The 23679-nt window shown below is 42.9% G+C and overlaps 1 protein-coding gene across 3 annotated transcripts; it reads left to right on the forward strand.

Moving 5' to 3' along the window:
- Positions 1–1395: 1395 nt before the first annotated feature.
- ZNF841 (zinc finger protein 841) lies at positions 1396–23660 on the forward strand. 3 transcript variants are annotated; one of them, XM_023182424.2, is made up of 6 exons: positions 1396–1588; positions 3148–3274; positions 6376–6467; positions 10724–10850; positions 11592–11720; positions 20810–23660. In XM_023182424.2, exons 3-6 carry the CDS (start codon positions 6453–6455, stop codon positions 23311–23313), a joined length of 2775 nt encoding a protein of 924 aa, XP_023038192.1. In that variant the 5' UTR covers positions 1396–1588; positions 3148–3274; positions 6376–6452; the 3' UTR covers positions 23314–23660. The 3 variants fall into 3 exon arrangements, with proteins under 3 accessions (XP_023038192.1, XP_023038193.1, XP_023038194.1); XM_023182425.1 differs by having other exon boundaries at positions 1406–1588; positions 3185–3274; XM_023182426.3 differs by lacking the exons at positions 1396–1588; positions 3148–3274 and adding an exon at positions 4068–6095.
- The last annotated feature ends 19 nt before the right edge of the window (positions 23661–23679 follow it).

Below are 23679 nucleotides of genomic sequence, written 5' to 3' on the forward strand. Positions count from 1 at the left end.
GGCTAGTTTACTTTCTACAGAAAGGGTGCCCCTCACTAGCAGTCTTGTCACGAGAGCACACGTGAACAAAGGAGACAGAGTCATTTATAACCTGACGTGTCCATCCTACTGCTGTGTCTGGTTTCCATTGGTTGGAACTGGACCTCACATTCTGTACTTGACCCCATTGGCTAGCACCTTAGTACTTCCCAAAAGAGGCAAAGGCAGAGGAGAACAAAGGAAGAGAGGAAGTAACTTGTGGAAGACTGAGAGAGGCAAAAACACTTCCAAATAAGGAATAGGAATAGGCTGTGACCTAACGCTTGCTTGGACCAGTTCAGGCGTGCCAGGGCAAATATCTAGGCTAAAATGTGGGAGCTAAGAACACAGACTATATTGATTTATTTATTATGGTTAGCAGATACTTAAGAATATTACCACAGGTCTTTGAGTAAATTTTGCTTCTAACAGAGGTTACTATCTATTCTCTTTTTTTTTTTTTTTTTTTTTTGAGACGGAGTCTTGCTGTGTCTCCTGGGCTGGAGTGCAGTGGCCGGATCTCAGCTCACTGCAAGCTCCGCGTCCCGGGTTCACGCCATTCTCCTGCCTCAGCCTCCGGAGTAGCTGGGACCACAGGCGCCCACCACCTCGCCCGGCTAGTTTTTTGTATTTTTTTTTTAGTAGAGACGGGGTTTCACCGTGTTAGCCAGGATGGTCTCGATCTGCTGACCTCATGATCCGCCCGTCTCGGCCTCCCAAAGTGCTGGGATTACAGGCTTGAGCCACCGCGCCCGGCCTATCTATTCTCAATTACACTGGGAGGAAAGTCCCTTTGAAGAGGAACCTCTACTTACTTCATTTTCTACACTGTGTCTAGCACATTTCAATTGGCATAATGTCTTCTGGGTTCCTGGATCCAGTCACCTCTCCACATCCAGTCCCCACTGAGATGCTAGTTCCCTGACTACTGAGTAGCTTTAGCTTCTCTGGTAAGACTGGATGGAGTCCACCAGGCTGAGAAAAATCAGTTTTGACTTCATTCAGTTCAACTTGTTAAGAATAAATCATCTTAGTTTCCACAAAGATGGACCATGTAAGTGGACCACAACTTTAAGATTCATCCTTAAATTCTGAAACATTAACTTAAAATAGGCAGGAAGCAACGCTGCTTCACAGAACAAGAAATAGTCACAAATACTCCCAAATCTGGAGAACATACCCCGCCCACCCCTGGAGGCCCCGCTTCATCCCAGTTTTCGGTCACGCCCCCTACCGGCCCGGGCCTCCCACCACCCTCTCGGGCCCCTCCCCGAGTCAGGCCCAGTCTCCGCCCAGCCCTTTCCCAGTTGCGCCCCGCCCAGGCCCCGCCCCCACGCCGCCCAGTTTTTTTTTTTTTTTGCTCGCCCAGTTTCCTGCACACCCGGAAGCAGATCGTGCTGGGGAAAGGCCACAGAGCTATGCGTGTGTTTTCGGTGTACCTGGATTAAACAATTGCTTCGCTTTGTCTACCTGGATTAAACGTACACTTTGCAGTCCTCGGTTCTCCATACCCGTGACCTGGGGATCGCTACGGATCTTAAAATACCCGCAACAGCCCCATTCGTCCCAAGTAAGTCGGAGAATTGCTTCCCTTTCGGTTTAAAATCTCTCGGAGGCTGTTTCTTGCTCTCTGCCGTTCTTCCTTAAGACCATGTAGACAACCCCATTCAGGTCGTTTTCCTGCTTAAAACCCTCTGCTTGGGCCCCGCGCCAAGTCTAGTCCTCGTTCGGGAGGTTCGCGCCCTCGCGACCCCCGAGCTTCTCCCTCTGGAGGGGAGCGCCCGCTGTCCGGCTCCTGAAGGAGCCGCTTCCCCTCCCAGGTCCTGGGATTCTGCAGACCCTCCCTTTCCTGAGACGTCGTCCCGCCCGCCACCTTGTGTCCTCCTCACGCCGGGTCCTTCCGTTCCCCAGGCTTCTCCTTCACAGCAACTGCTTTTCCTTACTCTCTGTTGGGGCAGGTGACCTGAGTCTGTCTTGTAACACCCAGTGTTCTTCCTTCCCAAATTTTACTCCACTGGAAAATGTGCTCTTCCGGGAGGTGGGCATCTTATTCCTCCCCTTTCCTCCCGAATGTGTGGGCGAGAGGGATCAGGAGAGGAAAAGACGGGGAACGACGGAGCAAAAGAAACAACTGAGAAGAGAATGAGGGAGACCCGTAAATACACCGCAAAAATGGATGATAATTTAGGGATCTGCAAAGAGCAACAGTGAAACAGAACGGTTGGAGAAAGTAGCAGGGGGAGAAAAGCAGGTAGAGAAATTTAGAAAAAAAGGGGGACCTTCAGAGAGATGAAGGGCAGCAAAATAGAGTGGGGCGGCAAAGGAGGAGGCACTGCAGACAGACAGTGGGGAGAAGGTAAAAGAGTTGGAGCCGTGGCTGACAGAGCTACGTGGTGCTGGGACTGAAAGAGAGAGGGCAGTGAATGACAAGCAAAGTAGAGAGAACCACAGCAGGGAGGAAGCCTAGGAAGTTGGGGGTGCTAGAGAGTGGGAACTGCAACAGGGAAGAGGGAATTTAACAAGGAGAGCAGAGAGGGAGCTTAGATGGGGGAAAAGAGGCAGAGATACGTGAAGATTGGGGACAATTGGAAAGATTGAGGAGAAGGAGCTACAAGAGGTGAAGTAAGTTGTGAAGCATTGGGCAGAACAGACATAAAAAAAGGAATAAAGAAAGGGGTAAAAAACAAAAAAGGAGAAAAAAAGATGCGCAGCATGAGAGAGGGAAACACATAGCAGTGAAGAAAGTGGGAGAGGACCCCATCCAGATTTGTGACAGTTGATTGGATATGGATGGTGGTTGTAATTTATTGATCTGTGGCTTTATACCCTGATTTAAAATATGTTTCTTTAAGTTGTACTCATGAGGATGAAAATCACGTTTTTTCTATAAGGCTTGTGCATTTTGTATTTATTTTTATAAAAAGATATTTGGAATTCCTATTTAGCCAGAGGGCAGTGATTTGATCCAGTTATTTGTGGTAACTCTCTTCTCAAGGATGGAGTAGAGGATAAAGGAGGGGAGAAATGGGGCAAGAAATGACTGACTGTTACTACAAGATATGTCTTTGGTGTTTTTTTTGGCTTTGTTCCGTTTTGTTTTTTGGGGGGTACAGGGTCTCTGTCTCCTAGGCTGGAGAGCAGTGGCATGATCTCGGGCTCATTGCAGCTTCTACCTCCTGGCCTCAAGCAGTCTTTCCACCTCAGCCTCTCAGTGCGCTGGAATTACAGATGTAAGCCACCACACCAGGCCTACAAGGTATGTCTTCGAAGGAGCATTGAAAGTCTTTTTTTTTTTGTAATGAATTTCCTTGGAAGATGTTAGGGTCTCACTGGGGCATGTGCATCATTGAAGATATCTGTTTTAGTAGATAGTGGTGCCAGTATTTGGGGGTGGGGTCATTACAGGTGTGCACCACCATGCCCGGCTAATTTTTGTATTTTTAGTAGAGACGGGGTTTCACCACATTGGCCAGGCTGGTCTTGATCTCCAGACCTCAGGTGATCCGCCCACATCGGCCTCCCAAAGTGCTGGGATTACAAGCATGAGCCACCGTGCTGAGCCTTTCTTGTTTATTTTTTAGAGTTTTTTTTCCCCCCCCAAACCTGGCTCATTTTCAAGGTTCAGTTTGATAATGTGGCACTTAGCACAAGAGACTTCATTCTGGCTTGGTCTGGTAGTTCGGGAGGCTAGTCTGAAACAGCGGCGTTCCCACAAAAAAGAACAAGATCATGTCCTTTCCCAGGACATGGATGGAGCTGGAGGCATTATCCTTAGCAAACTAACACAAGAACAGAAAACCAAATACTGCATGTTCACACTTACAAGTGGGAGGTAAATGATGAGAACACGTGGACACATAGAGGGAAACAACACACACTGGGACCTACCTGAGAGTGGAGGGTGGGAGGAGGGAGAGGATCAGGAAAAGTAACTTGTAGATACTAGGCTTAATACCCGGATGATGAAATAATGTGTACAACAAACCCCCATGACCCGTTTACCTATGTAACCAGCCTGCATATCCTGCACATGTACCCCTGAACTTAAAATACAAGTTAAAAAAAATACTTTGGGCTTCCATAAAATTTGTTTAACTGATTATTCATTTTTCCTTCTACAGAATTACTTTAAACAGTGTTTACTGATGGTGGTGTATTGACCATTAAATGCATGTACACACACCGACCCTAAAGCCTCTAGTTTCCTTCCACTGTGCCCTAATTAAACCAAAACATACCGTTAACTGTGTTTCTGCCTGTAGTGAGTACCCCTCTCTGTGCTTCATTTAAGAGCATAACACACTACAATCTTGTTCAGAGTCTCTGTCTTCACTTCTTGCCTCCAACTGTGTCTTGAATGCGTCGGATGAAACTTTCATATCCACCATTCCACTGATAACTTTATTTTTCAGAGTCACCAGTGACCTCCCCATTTCTAAATCCAATGTATTTCATGTCCTGCTTTACTCTTTCTTTTCCTGTCAGGCGCTATTTGATTTTCTTGTCACCTCCCTGACCATTTCACACTTCTCTCTGCTGCTGTGTCCTGACTCCAAATTGTTTCTCAATGTGGGAATGAGTCATGGCTTAGTCCTTGAACCTCTTCTTGTTTCTCTCCACACCCACTGTCTTTCCTCATCATCTCATCTTATGAATTTAAACACCACTGTGTTAGGCCATTCTTGAATTGCTATAATGAAATACTGGAGACTGGGTAATTTATAAAGAAAACAGGTTTAATTGGCTCACAGTTCTGCAGGCTGCACAGGAAGCATAGCAGCATCTGCTTCTGGGGAGGCTGCAAGAAGATTCCAGTCATGGCAGGTGAAGGAGGAGCAGGCGTCTCACATGGAGGGAGCAGGAGCAAGAGAGAGTGAGGGGGGAGGCGCTACATGCTTTTAAACAACCAGATCTCGTGAGAACTCACCGTGATAAGAACAGCAGCGAGAGGTGGTGCGAAACCATTCAACACAAATCCACCCCCATAATCCAGCCACCTCCCGCCAGGCCCCACCAGTAACACTCACTGGGGATTACAATTCAGTGTGAGATTTGGGCCAGGGACCCAGAGCCGATCCATATCACCCACCTACCCGTCTCCATGTCCCCTGCAGACCTGTCCCCTGACCTCTAGAATTCTGTGTCCTTTTGTCCTCTTGGCTGTCTGCTCAGCCAACTAACAGGTATCTTCACCAAAAGTGACTGCCTGAACTCCCCAAGTACATTCCTCTGCGCTCCTGCATATCTCAGGTGAAGGTGACCCTATACTTCCTGGCTTTAGTTTTACATGTCAGTATATATTTGAAATAGAGAAAACGTGACATTAAAAAGAAGTGCTTTAATTCATGTGATAAAGATAAGTTGTATTTACTTAAAAAGAGTGAGGAAATACATAGTTTCTTAAATTACTGTGAGCTGTGGGAGAAGAGTGTTTGAATATCTCATCTCTACCTCGTCTGCTCCCTAGAACCTCTCTGACCTCATCTCCTCCCTGTGTCCTCCCTGCTCCCACTGCTCCAGCCACACAGGCCTCTTTCCTGTTCCTTGGGCTGAGGTTGCTTCTGCCTCAGGGCCTCTGCCTGGGCTGTCTGGCCCCTCAGCTGCAGGTGCAAACATCCTTCCTTCTTGAGGTCTTTGTTCTGATACCACCTTCTCCATTGGAACTTTTGTGACTCACCCTCCTCTCACCATTTAACACTCCAGCCACACCCTTGCCCCTATCCCTGGTGCGTATTATGCGGCTCTGTGTTTCTTTCTGGTCCATTGTCTTCTACGGTCTACAAACTGGTAACAATGAGGCCCCAAGGGAAGAGCAGAACTGGGAGGATGGGGCTGTGCTAATCTTGCCCCCTTTAAGATGTACTCAACCCTGGCTTCACATTAGCATGCTGAGGCAGTTTGCAAATACATGTTTTGTGCCCTTTTACCACAGATTCTACTTCCAATAGTTAGCATGGACTCAACCTTCATATTGTTTAAGGTACCCAAGTTGATTCTAATTTGTATCCAGCATTGAGCGTCAAGCCTCTGTGTCTTCTGTTTCTGAGAGCTGAGCTTAGCCTGTGATCCACAGGGAGGTGAGGGGGCTGTGCTCTCTATGGGGTTTGATCAGGGATGGGTCTGTGTCCTGAAGGGAAGCATAGTCCAGTCCAGTTCCCCACTGCTGCAGGGTGTCCGGGAGGGGAACAAGTTTGTGAAAAACTCAGTTGGTCTTTGTGTAGGAATATATTATCCTTGCATCCCCCTGGTGCAGTGGGCTGTCTCTCCACATGCTGAGGTCTTCCCTGTGGGCATGGTTGTGGCACAGAAAGGAATGTGTTGTTTCCAAGCATTAAACAACATATTTTTGACTTTCAGATTTGACTTTTAAAGAATTAATTGTATTGACTGAGAGAGAAGCTCAGAAGAGGAAGAAGCAAGAAAAGGAGTCAAGAATGGCTCTTCCTCAGGTAAAGTGATATGCTCAGTGGATTGTTTTGTCTCCTTCCTTTTTGAAATGCAGGGCATTGGAGTTGCAAATCTTTGAGTCTGAAGTGTTCTGCCTGACACATTTGACACATTTGCTTGCACTCACCCATGCCTTCCCTCAGTCCTGCTCATCTGCACTTAGATTCCAGATCTTACGGTGACCCAGTGACATGAGCTTGGGAAGAGGCTGCACTGGGCATGGTCCTGGGAAGGGCTCACACCCAGACATGGATGGAAATGTGTGTGCTTATATGATTATTTTTTATTTATTTATTTTTTTTGAGACGGAGCCTTGCTCTGTTGCCAGGCTGGAGTGCAGTGGCACCATCTCGGCTCACTGCACCTTCCACCTCCCAAGTTCAAGCAGTTCTGCATCAGTCTACCCAGTAGCTGGGACTACAGGTGCACGTCACCATGCCCATCTAATTTTTGTATTTTTAGTAGAGGTGGGATTTCACCGTGTTGGCTAGGATGGTCTTGATCTCTTGACCTCATGATCCACCCACCTTGGCCTCCCAAGGTGCTGAGATAAAGGCGTGAGCCACCACACCCAGCCTATTTTGTGCATTTCCAAGTTAATCTTGAACTTGCTTCAAGTTTCCTCAGGCAACCCTCTGTCAGTGTACTTTTTGTGCTATGCAGTGTACTTTTTGTGCTATGGTTTGAATGATGGTATTCTCTCCAATATTCATGTAGAAAATCCTTGTTGCAATAGGATTAAAAGGTGTTCTTTGGGAGGTGATTAAGTCTCTAGGGCTCTGCACTTATCAGTGGAATTAGGACCATTTCTAATTATAAGAGACCTCCACGTTGAAGGGAGTGCTCCCTTAGTTTTCTGCCTTCCATAATGTGAGGACACAGTATTCATTTCTGTCCCCAGAAGACTTAGCAACAAGGAATGAGACCCTCCTTCAAGGAATGAGGCCCTCACCAGACAACCAACTTACTGGCACCTTCATCTTGGTCATCCTTGTTTGACAACTATGAGAAATAAATTTGTTGTTTATACATTAGCATCTAAAGCGTTTTGTTATAGCAGCACAAACTAAGATAGAAATTAGTACCAGAAGTAGGGTGTTGCTATAATAAATAACTAAAAATGTGAAGCAGCTTTGGAAATGAGTAATGCATCGATATTGGCACACTTATAAAGTGAATTCTGAAAAAAGCCGGTTTTGCCATGAGCAGAGCATTAAAGATAATTCTGGTGAGGGCTCAAAAGAGGAGAGCTGTAGAGAAATCCTCAGTCTTAGAGATGATCTAAGTGGTTGTGATCAGAATGTTGGTAGGAATGCAGACAGTAAAGCAGTAAAGGCAATTTTTTTTTTTTTTTTTTTTTTTGAGACGGAGTCTCGCTCTGTCACCCAGGCTGGAGTGCTGTGGCCAATCTCAGCTCACTGCAAGCTCCGCCTCCCGGGTTTACGCCATTCTCCTGCCTCAGCCTCCCGAGTAGCTGGGACTACAGGCGCCGCCACTGCGCCCGGCTATTTTTTTTGTATTTTTTAGTAGAGACGGGGTTTCACCATGTTAGCCAGGATGGTCTCGATCTCCTGACCTCGTGATCCGCCCGTCTCGGCCTCCCAAAGTGCTGGGATTACAGGCTTGAGCCATCGCGCCCGGCCGTAAAGGCAATTCTTATGAGGTGTCATGGAAATGAGGAATATTTACTGGAAACTGGAGCAAAGGCTATCTTTGTAACAAAGTAGCAGCAAGGAATTTGACTAGATTATGTCCATATCCCAGTACTTTGTGGAAAGCAGAATTTAAGAATGATGAACTAAGATATTTGGCAGAAAAAAATCTCAAAGCAAATTGTTCAAGTTGTGGCTTGGCTTCTCCAAACTGTTTATAGTAAAATGCAAGAAGAGACACATGAGTTAAAGACTTAATTACAAATCAAAGGAGAAACCCAATGTGAAAATTTGGAAAATTCTCAACCTGGTCATGTACAGAATTAAAAGTGTGTTTAGGAGAGAAAACCAAGGGAAGTGTAGCCAAGCAATGTTTCATAGGATTAGTATGGATAGAAATAAGCCAGGTCCTGATTATCAAGACAATGGGAGAATGACCCCAAAGGCATTTTAAAGATCTTTGAGACTGCTGTGCCCATTATAGGTCCAGAGTGCCAGGTCCTTGAGGGCAGAGTAGTTTCAAGTGAGGGGCCTAGGGTCCCCTTTGGACCTTGGAACCCTGATACCTCAGGTCTGTGATCTCTATATTTCAGAGCAGTGCTCCTTGGCTACCCCAGCTGTGGTTCAGGTGGGCCCAAGTGCTACTCTAGCCACCACCACGGAGGACACACACAAATTGTAAACCTTGGCGGCATCCACACAGTGCTAACTGCAAGTGTGCAGAGGGCATGAGTTGTGGACCCATGGCAATGTCCACCTAGATTTCAAGGAATGCGAATGCCTCAGAGATCCCTGGAGCCCAGGCACAGAAATGCCATAGGGGTGAGGCTGCCACAGAAAGTCCCCACTAGGGCCATGCTCAGTCGACCCATGGAGTTGAGACCACCTCATAGGGTCCCCATCAGAGCCATGTGAAGCAAAGCCATGGAGGAAGTGCCAACTCAGAGTCCCTATTAGGATAAGGTCGAATAGAGCCCTGGGAGCAGGGTCACCCCTGAGACCCCAGAACTGTAGAGTCACTGGTATGTAGCTCGGGAGATCTACAGGGACTCGACCACAGTGTGTAAGAACTTCCACGTGGGATGATCCCAACAAAACTATTGGGGCAGAGATCCCCAAGACATTGGGGACCCTACCTCTTCTCCAGAATGTCTAGAAGGTGGGTCATAGAGTCAAAGAAGATGACTGTCAAGCCTTAGTATTTAATGTGTGTGCCCTGTTGGGTGACTTACATGGGAACAGCTATCTCTTCTTTCCTGTTTCTCCCTTTTGGAATTGAAATATCTAACCTGTGTCTGCCCCATCATTGGATTTTGGAAGCACATAACTCATTTGATTTCACAGGTTCACAACTGGAGAGGAGTTTGCCTCCAGATGAAACACCTTTGAGTCTCACCCATATCTGATTTAGATTGTAGGTAGATGCAGCTCTGGACTATAGACTTTTGAATTGGTACTAGAAAAAGTTAAGGCTTTGGGAGCCATTGGGATGGAATGTATTTTGTATGTGAGAAGTACATGAATTTAGGGGGGCAGGGATGGAATGCTGTGGTCTGAGTGTTTTTTCTCCTCCACAGTTTATGTTTACTTAATTCCTAATGCCTAATCTCCAAGAATTATGAGGTGTGGCCTTTAGGAAGAGATTGGATCGGCAGGGGTCTGACTTTATCAATGGGATATGGTGTTCTTTTCAATGGGATATCAAAAGGCTTATTCTAGGGAATTCACTGCTTTTTGCCCCTCTGTCCCTTCTGCCATGTGGGGAAACAGCGTTCCTCACCTCCAGAGGATGCAGCAACAAGACATCATCTTAGAAGCAGGGATCAGCCCTCAGCAGACATCAGTCCTGCTGACACCTTGATCTTAGATTTCCCAGCCAGCAGAATCATGAGAAATACATTTCTATTGTTCATACATTAGTCTCTTTTTTTTGTTATAGCTGCACAGAAAGACTAGGACATATTCTGTTATGTAACTCTTGGATTCTGTTGATTCAACTCTAATTTTTAGACATCTGGGTTCAGGTGCTTGTTGTGCTGTTGGCAGGTTGTTGACCTAGGTGAGTTTCTTAGCCTGTCTGTGACACAGTTGTCTTCTAGTAAGATGAGAAGAAATACTTCTGTCCTAGGTTATTATGTCATCATTTGAATTAGAACATGTAAAGCCTTTGGAGTACATGGGGAGTGTTCCAAAACTTCAGTCTTTGTTGTTGCTCTTGTCATCAGTTTTTAGTTTCTGACCTTTCTTTAAAGCCACTAAGAACATTGTCATCTCTGAAGACACCACTTGTAATCTAGCTCATTGTTACACCTCACTTGGTGTAACAAATATAATATCTGAAACTTTCATAGGGATAACCATGTGTTTATTTCTTATTTTGTCCGCAGAAGTGAGAAATGTGCACTGATGTAGATAAAATCCTAATCTCCTATTGAATTTTATAAAACCTAAAATTAGGGACACATAATTATCTCACAGATGCTTTTAATGGATATGTCAAAACACACACGTCAATCAAATTGATGTGACAGTTCTTTCCTCTTCTCATTTTATGTAAAGATAAGAGCTCACCCATTGCTCATCTTGAAATGTGTTTTTCATTTCAGGGATCTTTGACATTCAGGGATGTGGCCATAGAATTCTCTCAGGAGGAGTGGAAATGCCTGGACCCTATTCAGAAAGCTTTATACAGGGACGTGATGTTGGAGAACTACAGGAACCTGGGCTTCCTGGGTGAGGATAATTTTCCTCTAGAAGTTAGGATCTTCCCTTGTGCATTTTTGTACTTTCCTTATTGTGTTTCTTGGGAGGCCCTACATTATTTGACAGAGGTTGAAGCCTTGTTGATTCACAAATAAAAAGCTTCATGGATGTTCTGCTTCCTTCTTTGTACGTTAGTGGCGGTTCCAGAGCTGAGGTACATATAAAACCTTATGGCAGAGTTAATATATCCAATTCCCTGTTCCTGTTTTCTATCCCTGTGTGTTTTTTTTTTTTTTTTTTTTGACACAGTCTCAGTCTGTCACCCAGGCTGGAATGCAGTGGTGTGATCTCGGCACACTGCAACCTTAGCTTCTTGGGATCAAGCCATCCTCCCACCTTAGCCTCCCAAGTAGCTGGGACTACGGGTGTGCAACACCATGTCCAGGTAGAGACAGGGTTTCACTCTGTTGCGCAGGATGATCTTGAACTCCTGTGCTGAAGCCATCTTCCCGTCTTGGCCTCCGAAAGTGCTGAGATTACAGGCTTCAGCCAGTACGCTTGGCCTATCCCTGTTTTTGATTCAGTATTTCTTGGGAGAGAGCTAGATATCTGCATCTTATAGTGTTCCTTAAACATTCAGAAGGAGGCAATCAATGGATGAGTTTGTGAAATATTTTATAGATTCAACTGCAGTGTTTTCTCGTCTCCCTAAACATTAGGCTGGGTTCTGGAAAAACCATGGGACATCTTCTTTCTTTTTTTTATAAGCAGGACTCTGTCTTCCTGACCTGAATATTATCTCCATGTTGGAGCAAGGGAAAGAGCCCTGGACTGTGGTGAGCCAAGTGAAAATAGCAAGGAACCCAAATTGGGGGGAATGCATGAAAGGCGTGATCACAGGTAAGAGCTCAGATGGGCACAATGGAAGCAGCATGATGAAATTGTGTGTGTAAAACTCTGCAAGTGGGAGAGTTCTGTGGGGAAACAAATTTGATTTTCTGTGAGCTCCAAAATTTTTCTCCTTTCCTGCTTATCACTTTGCTCTCCAGACACGTATAAGTTTACGCTTTCACTCTCCACGGGTTGCTGCAGCTCAAACAGAGCAAAGGACAAGACTGTTATGATGAACCACAGTGTCATCTGAATTCTCTGAACTCTGATGCTTTGACTCTGTGGCATGGGAAGGGCCTTTTCAAAGAAGTCTCTTTCCCGTGTGGTCTCTCCTCCTGTTCTTGATTCCGTCTGATCCACAGTTCTCTGATCCATATAGATTAGAGCTGAGGGCTCCATAGTCCTGATGTCTGGAGCTTTTCTGGTTCCACCTCATTTCGTATACTTGAAAGTGCTGGTCAGGAGATGGGGAAACATTGGTTGCCCTTCCTTTGAAGCTGAGGTCCTAGAACTACACGGGACTGTCTTCAGCTCTCTTCCTGTTCAGGTCCCTCAGCCATTTTCTTAGTTGTTCTTTGAACACTCTTCTTGGGTATGTGACAGGGGAATGAGTTGGGTCTCCTGAGATTGTTACATAGAAGAATTGTAAAGACAGTTGACACAAAGATCCTCTCTTTATACTTAGTCCTACACAGGCAGCATATCTCTGTCTTCACACTTAGTTTGGGATCTGTGGACAGAGCAGAGTCTCATTTCAAGATCCCTCACAATTCAACTCCTGTGTTTTTCTCTGTCTTGTTTATGCCTTCGCTATTTCTGATCTTGCATTCTCTTTTATGTTTGTGTGATTTTTTTTGCCTCTGAGACTTGATTTGAATAAACACATTTCTAGGGTCTGACATTTTATCCTTTTTTCCTGTTGTGATAACCCATCTTGGGGTTATGAGTATCTCGTGGACTTATCTTATGGAGCGGGTTTACTGGGTAAGAGAAAATTTTTGAAGGAGAGCACTTTGAGTAATGAGTTTTAACATCATCTTGCTACATACAGATGTGACTATTAAAGTCAGAGTAGAATGATCAGCATTTATCATGATATTCAGATAGAGAGCATCACAAGAGCCTGGTTTCTGAGAAATGTCACAAAAGTATCTCTCAAGGGTACTGTGGCGATGTTGATCTCATATACTAATGGTCCTCTTTTTTGAGCTAGCAGTGAATGGTGTAAGAATTTCTCCCATGCCGGGTGCGGTGGCTCATGCCTATAATCCCAGCACTTTGGGAGGCTGAGGGGGGTGGATCACCTGAGGTTAGGAGTTCTAGACCAGCTGGCCAACTTGGTGAAACCCCGTCTCTACTAAAAATACAAAAATTAGCCGGGCATGGTGGCAGGTGCCTATAATCCCAGCTACTCAGGGGGCTGAGGCAGGAGAATCACTTGAACCCAGGAGGCGGAAGTTGTGAGCCGAGATCGTGCCATTGCACTCCAGCCTGGGGGACAAGCTGGGGGACAAAAACAAGACTTCATCTCAAAAAAAAAAAAAAAAGAGGAATTTATCTCAGGGAGAACATTGTCCAAGTTCACAGCTTCATCTCTGCAGGGTGGTTGCCTGAACCACTGCTCATGCCACAATTTTCTTCTCCAGTATTTTTGTTTACAGTGAGTACAACTTTGATCTTGAGGAAGCTAATGAAGTTGAATGAGGCTTATTTTTTTTTAAGTCCACAAAGTTTGTTTTAAGCAGCCGTTGCTTTCATGTGATACACTTTCATGTATTATAAATGAACTCTGTTTTTATTTATGTAACAATCAGTTCCATAGTTTTGAGGATACTCAGTTTTCTTTGTTTTATGTTTCTATATGTGGTAGTGTTGTGTTGGGGAATGCATATTGTTTTATGTATTTTACAAGATTTCCTTCTCTAGTACAGATGGTATAGCTCAGCAGCAGTTTCCCTAAAACTTATACAAACTCCATAGTGTTGTGTTGACAGTTTCAGTCATCGCTTTTACTTCTGTTTCACCTGACTTCATTCCTACTATGAAAGTATATGTTTGTCAATTAAATTGATTACAGTTTTTAAGTTGGAAATTTTTAATATCTTGAACATAATTTTTTAAGTTACTATCTTAATTGTGGAAATACCATTTAATAGATTGATCATTCTTTGTTATATAACATACATTGCTTTTCTGTAATAAGTTTCAGTTTCCTGGCCGGGCGCGGTGGCTCAAGCCTGTAATCCCAGCACTTTGGGAGGCCGAGACGGGTGGATCACGAGGTCAGGAGATCGAGACCATCCTGGCTAACACGGTGAAACCCCGTCTCTACTAAAAATACAAAAACTAGCTGGGCGAGGTGGCGGGCGCCTGTAGTCTCAGCTACTCGGGAGGCTGAGGCAGGAGAATGGCGTAAACCCAGGAGGCAGAGCTTGCAGTGAGCTGAGATCCGGCCACTGCGCTCCAGCCCGGGCGACAGAGCAAGACTCCGCCTCAAGAAAAAAAAAAAAAAAAAGTTTCAGTTTCCTAAATATAGCTTGCTGAGTGTTCAAATTGCACTGTTTTTTTCTTTCTTGGAACAAATGCTATATTGTAATGACTATTCTCCTGTCTACATTCATGTCCATCATGTTATACTGAATCATTATTTAAAAATCTAACTTTATTTTACGCTTAACCCGTTTCTTACACTTCAGGGGCTTCTCTACTATTTATAAAACCTATATATTTTTTTCATGATGCACAAACAATGAAGAATAAATTCTCTTAAAAACTTGTATTGGGCCAGGAGCAGTGGCTCATGCCTATAATCCCAGCACTTTGGGAGGCCGAGGCGGGCGGATCATTTTGAGGTCTGAGGTCAGGAGTTCAAGATCAGCCTGACCAACATAGTGAATCCCTGTTTCTACTAAAAATGCAAAGAAAATTAGCCAGGTGTGGTGGTGCATGCATGTAATCTCAGCTATTTGGGAGGCTGAGACAAGAGAATTTCTTGAACCCAGGAGACAGGCGTTGCATTGAGCTGAGATCACGCCGCTGTACTTCAGCCTGGGTGACAGAGCAAGACTCTGTCTCTAAAAAAAAAAAAAAGAAAGAAAAAAAAAACAAAACTTGTATTTTGTCCAGAAAAGTTTTTCCTGTATTTTCTTCTAGAACGTTTGTAGCTTGAAGTCTTACATGTAAGTCTTTATTCATCTTGAATTAATTTTTGTATATGATGAGAGATAGGAGTCCAGTTTCATTCTTCTGTTTATGGCTAGCCAGTTTTTCTAGCATCCTTGTTGAGTAGAATGTCTTTTCCCAATTGTTTTTGTTGACTATAAAAGATCAGGTGGTTGTAGGTGTGTGGCTGTATTTCTGGGTTTCCTATTCTGTTTCATTGGATATCTTTCTATTTTAATGTTAGCATTTATATCTATAGATTTTCTTAGCACTCTTTTCTGCATTCACAAGTATTGGTATGTTCTATTTTCATTTTCCTTTGTTTTGAGATTTTTTAAAATTTCCCTTGTGATTTCTAATTTGACATATTGGCTGTTTAAGTGTATGGTTTTATTTGTTTTTGTTTTTGTTTTTTGAGATGGAGTTACGCTCTTGTTGTCCCCGCTGGAGTGTAGTGGTGCAATCTCAGCTCACTGTAACCTCCACTTCCTGGCTTCAAGCGATTCTCCTGCCTCACCCTCCCGAGTAGCTGGGATTACAGGCGTCTGCCACCACGCCTGGGTTTCACTATGTTGGCCAGGCTGATCTTGAACTCCTGACCTCAGGTGATCCACCTGCCTCAGCCACCCAAACTGCTGGGATTACATGTGTGAGCCACCACACTGGCCTAAGAGTATGTTGTTTCCACATATTTGTTAATAATCTAATTTTCTTTCTTGATCTCTAGTTTTATTTTATTATGATGGGATAAGTTATGCTTTATGATTTTAGTCTTTAAAAAGTTTTAAAAATTTTTTCTTTTCCAATATTTCTTTTGAAAAATGTTTCATGTGCAGTTCTGAAAAATTTGTATTGCGCTATTTTTGGATGTTGTGTTATGCATATATAGGTTAGGTTCAATTTGATGTGTAGTATAGGTTCTCTAGTTCCTTATTTTTCTTCTGTCTGATTGTCCTATTTATAAGTAAAAATAGGCCATTGAAGTATCTTATTATTACTGTGAAACTACTTCTCCCTTTAGTTGTATTAATTTTGCTTCACATATTGAGGATTGCTATAATAGGCACATATTATTATATCTTCCTAGTTAATTAACCTTTCAATCATTATATAATGCCCTTCTTTGTCTCCAGTTTTGACATAAAGTCTATTTCGACTGACATCAGTTTAGCCACCACTGATGTCTTTCTGTTACCATTTATAGGGGATATCTTTTTTCATCCCTTCAATTCAGCTTACGTATGTCCTTTGAATTAAAATGAGTATTTTCTGGATAGTGTGTAGGTGAAGCCAGTTTTAGAAATTCATTCAGCCAGTCTCTGTCTTCTGACTGTGGAGTATAAACCACTTACATTTAATGTAATTACTGATAGAAAAGGACTTATATTGCCGTTTTGTTGAGTGTTTTCTATATCTCTTTTAGATTTTTTTTGTTCTGTTTCTCTTACTGCCTTCATTTTCGTATAGTTGATTTTTTTTTTTTTTTCCTGAAATGGTTTTACTTCCATTGTGTGTGTCTTCTATACATTCTTTGTGGTTACTGTTGCAATTACAGAAAACACTTTTGATTTATAACATCCTATTTTATTTTATTTTATTTTATTTTTGAGACGGAGTCTCGCTCTGTCGCTCAGGCTGGAGTGCAGTGGCCGGATCTCAGCTCACTGCAAGCTCCGCCTCCCGGGTTTACGCCATTCTCCTGCCTCAGCCTCCCGAGTAGCTGGGACTACAGGCGCCCGCCACCTTGCCCGGCTAGTTTTTTGTATTTTTTAGTAGAGACGGGGTTTCACCATGTTAGCCAGGATGGTCTCGATCTCCTGACCTCGTGATCCACCCGTCTCGGCCTCCCAAAGTGCTGGGATTACAGGCTTGAGCCACCACGCCTGGCCATAACATCCTATTTTAAACTAATAACAGCTTAACTTCAGTTACATACAAAAATGACTTTTTTACAGATCTGCTTCCATGTTGTGTTTTGATATCCCAGTTACTTTCGTCGTATGTACTGTGTCTCCATTAACATATATTTAAACCTTGACAAGACTCTCCTGCTTTCTTTGTTTTCTCAAATCTTCGCCTGTTGTGGTAGGGTCCTCATTCTGCACCCCATGTCTCCTTAACATTCTTGTACTATCAATAAAGTTTTATGGTGTCTTTATGTGTGTGTATGAAATGAATTCATCCATCTCCTCTTCATGGCAGTTTTCAGGTTTTTTTCTTAAGGACTGAATTGTAAGAACAGTCTTTCACATATCTCCTGATAGGTAGGGTCGTTGAGCATATACCTGGAAATAGAACTCATGGGACATTCAGTTTGATAAATTTCATAGCAAATATTATAGACATAATCTGTTTTCTTCCCATATCATCATACCACCTCCTTTTTAATTGTCTTCCCTTGTTATCCATCACCCATAGTGTATTTCTCACGTTTAAGTATTGTACAATGCTACTTCTACATTAGTTTCTCTTTTCTTCCAAAGCCAGGATTTTAGCTGTTTTTTGTGCAATTACACTCCCACAGCTCTGCAAGCACACAAACCTTGCTGCCCCATGCTTATTAATCCTTGCTCTCCCCGCTTGCCCTTTCTCCTCCTAGGCCTTTGCTAACATATTACTTTGGTCCAGATGGACTACCCAGTTACTGCCTAGCATATTAATTTTATACTTCCATTATTGCAGAACTCCCTTACCTCCCATGCTACTCTCATTCTGTAAGGGGTCACCCCTACTCATTCACTTGACCACTGTCTGATAACACTGCCTAAATCAATATGTGCAGGGGATGATGACTCAGAAACCATTCGTTATTTGTGACGGATGGCTGAATAATGCTTTTGGCAACACAGCATTGCAGGGAGCGGAAGGTTCGTGGGATGTGACCAACTCAGCATTCCATTGGAGGCTATATGATCAAACAGCAAATTGTTTATCATGAATGCAGGATGTGGGCAAACTCATGACTGCTCCTGCTGACAGAAGTTTTGTTGGAGGCAATCACTCCCTGGCGCCAAGGTCATCTACTGCGATATCTAGAGCCTGTTGTTTGAGGAATGCAGTCTTGCAAACCTACTTTGGGCTGAGCAGCTGACTACTTCTTCCACCCTCCTTCTCACTATCTCTCTTGCTTAGTAAATACAGAGGGCTGTGTAAAGCTCAGGGCCCTTGTCCACTAGACGCAAGGTGCCCCCTGACCCCTTCTTCCAAATATACTCTTTTGTCTCTTGTCTTTTATTCCCGCACTTGCCCCCTTTGTTCAGTTCCCCTAGGTCCATGCGGGTTACATAGTGGCACCCCGAACAGCGACAGAATCAGGTGCTCTACACAGAATGGCTCTTGAATTATTTCTACACTCTTGATATTTGGGTTGACCTGTTATCTGCACTGCTTGTTTGGGAAGTTGTTTTTAAAAACATGTTTGATCTTGCAAACCCAGGTTCTCATATCTTACTTTCTTTGTAAATTGGGTATAGATACATAAATCCTGTGGGCATATTTAGTGTGCTTGTTTGTTAAATAATGATAACTTACCTAAAGACTTTTTAAACAAGTTAATGCTGTTAGCTAGCTTAAAATATTGCACGTTTTATAGTAAACACTCACAAATTTGTTTAATAACGTGTGTCAACATTGTTTCATGTTTATAATGAGATAGCATATTGGCTTTACCTTAGTCAGCATGGCTAGCTACATCAGATACCATAGATAGGGTGGTTTAAACAGCAGAAATTGACTTTTCACAGATCTAGGTGGTGCGAAGTTCAACATGTCAGAGCCAGCCACTTTGGTTCTTGGTGTGGGCTTTTTTCTGGTGTGCCATGGCTGACTCTTTTTGTGTTCTCATGTGGCAGAAAGATTGCCATGCAAAAAACAGAAGCTTTTTCACATCTCTTCTAATTGCATTCCTGAAGTTCTATGCACCATCCTTACGTAATTGCCGCCCAAAGACCACACTTCCAAATACTATATCACTTTGAGGATGGGACCTTAGCATAGGAATTTTGGCAGACATAAGTCTTTATATCAGAGCAGTCTTTTTGTAAGTTTTCATTTTGCAGTTTGTTCCAAACAGTGTTGTCTTTTATCTTAGTTCATACATTTTCCAAGTGCAATCTCTGTATCATACATGTTTTGTGGCCAATGAACTGGATAATTAAAGACAATGAACAGGACTGGGTATGGTGGCTCATGCCTGTAATCCCAGCACTTTGGGAGGCAGAGGTGGGCAGATTGTTTGAGCTCAGGAGTTCCAGACCAGCCTGGACAACATGGCAAAACCTCATCTCTACTAAAACTACAAAAAAGTTAACCAGGCATGATGGTGTGCATCTGTGGTCCCAGCTCTCAGGAGGCTGAGGTGGGAGGATCGCTTGAGCCTGTGAGTTGGAGGTTGCAGTGAGGTGAGATCATGCCACTGCACTCCAGCCTGGGTGAGAGAGTGAGACTCCATCTCAACCAAAAGTGAAAAAAGACAATGAATACATAGGGAGTTACTCTATTGTTTGTTACATAGTTGTAGGCACGAAATCATAACTGGGATTTCTGATTTCCTTTCCCAAGTTTTATTCTTTTTTTGAGGCAGTCTCTCTCTGTCGCCCAGGCTGAAGTGCAGTGTCACAATCTTGACTGACTGCATCCTCCTCCTTATGGGTTTATGTGACTCTCGTGCTTCAGCCTCCTGAGTAGTTGGGATTACAGGCATGCACCATCACACTTGGCTAATTTTTTGTATTTTTAGTAGAGACGAGGTTTCACCATGTTGGCCTGGCTAGTCTCAAACTCTTGGCCTCAAGTGATCTGCCTACCTTGACCTCTCAAAATGCTGGGATTATAGGTCTGAGTCACCATACCTGTTCCTTTTTTTTTTTTTTTTTTTTTTTGAGATGGAGCCTTGCTCTGTTGCCCAGACTGGAGTACAGTGGCGAAATCTCGGCTCACTGCAGCCTCCACCTCCTGGGTTCCAACGATTCTCCTGCCTCAGGCTCCCGAGTAGCTGGGATTATAGGCATGTGCCACCATGCCCAGCTGATTTTTACTTTTAGTACAGACAGGATTTCACCATGTTGGCCAAGCTAGTCTCGAACTTCTGACCTCGTGATCCACCCGCCTCGGCCTTCTAAAATGCTGCGATTACAGGCGTGAGCCACTGCACCTGGCTGACCTGTACCCAATTTTCATTCTTTATTATGTTATATATTTACCTTTCTCTCATCCAAGTACTAACCAGTTCTGACACTGCTTAGCTTCTGAGATCAGATAGATCAGATGCATTCACGGTGGTATGGGCCATAGACATATTTACCTTTCTTTTATCTTTAAAAGCCAGTGATCTCAACATATTTTCTAGTTATTATATGCTGTCTCTAGACTATAAGTTCTTGCTTATTATTAATGGAGAATTGTTTAGAATTTCATACTATAAATTTGTATTTTGTGGTTGTTCATTATTTACCTGCTGGTTTTATCACAGGCTATTAGAATGTTTTATTTATTAATTTATATTATGATTATGAATTAGTTAATATTTACCATTACAGTATATCTTGCTGTGGTTTTAGCATTTATTTGTAGGAAATAAATATATGTAACTTTTTTCTCTTCTATTATGAGGGAGCCATATGTTTACTGCCGGTTGGTGTGTCATTTGAGGTCAGTGGTTGCAAAATACTTGTTTTGGTGCTCATATATGTTTGCACAACACGAATCTTCTGGTCAAAGGATATTTGAAACTAGGCTTTCCTAAAATTGATTTGAATTACATGTGGTCACTCTTTACTACAAAATTCTATTCATTTTGCATTTCTACAAATAGAAGATCATTGAGAAAAGTTTCACAACTTGCTAGTATATTATGTTTAGTGTAGTGTGTTTTCAGTATAAAATGATATTTACCAATAATAGTTATTTAAAAACTCCATGTTCATTATATTTTGCAGGTATCTCTCCTAAACGTGTGGTCAAGGAATTACCACCAATACAGAACAGTAACACAGGAGAAAAATTCCAAACAGTGATGTTGGAAGGACATGAAAGCTATGACATTGAAAATGTTTACTTCAGGGAAATCCACAAAAATCTACAGGACCTTGACTTTCAATGGAAAGATGGTGAAATAAATTGTAAAGAAGTGCTGATGACCCATAAAAACAATCTTACTGGTACAAGAGTTCAACATAGTCAAGGGGATGTAGAAAACAAGCATATTGAAAATCAGCTTATATTAAGCTTTCATTCTGGTCTGGCTGAATTGCAGAAATTTCAAACTGCAGGGAAAATTTATGAATGTAATCAAATTGAGAGGACAGTTAATAATGGTTTTTTAGCTTCACCACTTCAAAGAATTTTTCCTAGTGTACAAACCGACATTTCTAGGAAATATGGGAATGATTTTTTGCAACTTTCGTTACCTACACAAGACAAGAAAACATACATTGGGGAAAAACCTTACATAGGTAATGAGTGTGGCAAAGCCTTTAGAGTGTCTCCAAGTCTTATTAATCATCAGATGATACATATGACAGAGAAACCTTACAGATGCAATGAGTCTGGCAAAGCCTTTAATCGGGGCTCACTACTAACAGTACATCAGATAGTCCATACAAGAGGGAAACCATATCAATGTGATGTATGTGGCAAGATCTTCAGACAAAATTCAGATCTTGTAAATCACCAGAGAAGTCACACTGGAGACAAGCCCTACATATGTAATGAATGTGGCAAGTCCTTTAGTAAAAGTTCTCACCTTGCAGTTCATCAGAGAATTCATACTGGAGAGAAACCTTACAAATGTAATCGATGTGGGAAGTGCTTTAGTCAAAGTTCCTCTCTTGCAACTCATCAGACAGTTCATACTGGAGACAAACCCTACAAATGTAGTGAGTGTGGCAAAACCTTTAAACGGAACTCAAGCCTTACTGCACATCAGATAATCCATGCAGGAAAGAAAACATATACATGTGATGTATGTGGCAAGGTCTTTTATCAAAATTCACAACTTGTAAGGCACCAGATAATTCATACTGGAGAGACACCTTACAAATGTAATGAATGTGGCAAGGTCTTCTTTCAACGTTCACGTCTTGCAGGGCATCGGAGAATTCATACTGGAGAGAAACCTTACAAATGTAATGAATGTGGCAAGGTCTTCAGTCAACATTCACATCTTGCAGTGCATCGGAGAGTTCATACTGGAGAGAAACCTTACAAATGTAGTGAATGTGGCAAAGCCTTTAATTGGGGTTCATTACTCACTATACATCAGAGAATTCATACCGGAGAGAAACCCTACAAATGTAATGTGTGTGGCAAGGTCTTTAATTACGGTGGATACCTTTCAGTTCATATGAGATGTCATACTGGAGAGAAGCCGCTCCATTGTAATAAATGTGGCATGGTCTTCACTTACTATTCATGCCTAGCACGTCATCAGAGAATGCATACCGGAGAGAAACCTTACAAATGTAATGTGTGTGGCAAGGTCTTCATTGACAGTGGAAACCTTTCAATACATAGGCGAAGTCATACCGGAGAGAAGCCTTTTCAATGTAACGAATGTGGTAAGGTCTTCAGTTACTACTCATGTCTAGCACGTCATCGGAAAATTCATACTGGAGAGAAACCTTACAAATGTAATGATTGTGGCAAAGCCTATACTCAGCGTTCAAGCCTCACTAAACATCTGGTAATTCATACTGGAGGGAACCCTTACCACTGTAATGAGTTTGGCGAGGCTTTTATCCAAAGTTCAAAACTTGCAAAATATCACAGAAATCCTACGGGGGAGAAACCACACAAATGTAGTGAATGTGGTAGAACTTTTAGTCATAAAACAAGTCTGGTGTACCACCAGAGAAGACATACTGGAGAGATGCCATACAAATGTATTGAATGTGGGAAAGTCTTTAATTCCACTACAACCCTTGCAAGGCATCGGAGAATTCATACTGGAGAGAAACCTTACAAATGTAATGAATGTGGCAAGGTCTTCCGTTATCGCTCTGGCCTCGCACGTCATTGGAGTATTCATACTGGAGAGAAACCTTACAAATGTAATGAGTGTGGCAAAGCCTTTAGAGTACGTTCAATTCTGCTTAATCATCAGATGATGCATACTGGAGAGAAACCTTATAAATGTAATGAATGTGGTAAAGCTTTTATTGAAAGGTCAAACTTGGTTTACCATCAGAGAAACCATACTGGAGAGAAGCCATACAAATGTATTGAATGTGGCAAGGCATTTGGGCGGCGGTCTTGCCTCACTAAACACCAACGAATTCATTCTGGTGAAAAACCTTATAAATGTAATGAGTGTGGCAAATCTTACATTAGTCGCTCAGGCCTTACTAAACATCAGATAAAACATACTGGAGAGAACCTTACAACTAAACTCAATGTGGAAAGGCCTTTAGACGTTGTCCTAACTTCTGGGATCCCCAAATAATTTATACTTAACTGATATAATTTGTCTATTTGTCCCTTCCCTTTGAAGTCTCATGTGGAATTGTAATCTCCAGCATTGGAGGTGGGGCCTAGTGGGAGGCAACTGGATGATGGAGGTGGATTTCTCAAGAAAGGTTTAGTACCATCCCCTTGTTGCTGTCCTTGTGATAGTGAGTTCTCATGAGCTCTGGCTGTTTAAAAGTGAATGGCAGGGCCAGGCGCCTAGCTCATGCTTGTAATCCCAGCACTTTGGGAGACTGTGGACGGATCACTTGAGGTCAGGCATTCAAGAGCAGCCTGGCCAACATGGTGAAACCCTGTCTCTGCTAAAAATACAAAACATTAGCTGGGCTTTGTGGCAGGTACT

This window comes from Piliocolobus tephrosceles, chromosome 21, assembly GCF_002776525.5.
Source record: "Piliocolobus tephrosceles isolate RC106 chromosome 21, ASM277652v3, whole genome shotgun sequence".
Taxonomy (NCBI): Eukaryota; Metazoa; Chordata; class Mammalia; order Primates; family Cercopithecidae; genus Piliocolobus; species Piliocolobus tephrosceles.

Excerpts from the sequence above, each read along its gene's own strand:
- ZNF841 (XM_023182424.2), top strand. Across the intron at positions 10,851-11,591 it reads CAGGAACCTGGGCTTCCTGG|GACTCTGTCTTCCTGACCTG; the intron begins GTGAGGATAATT and ends TTTTATAAGCAG. Across the intron at positions 11,721-20,809 it reads CATGAAAGGCGTGATCACAG|GTATCTCTCCTAAACGTGTG; the intron begins GTAAGAGCTCAG and ends TATATTTTGCAG.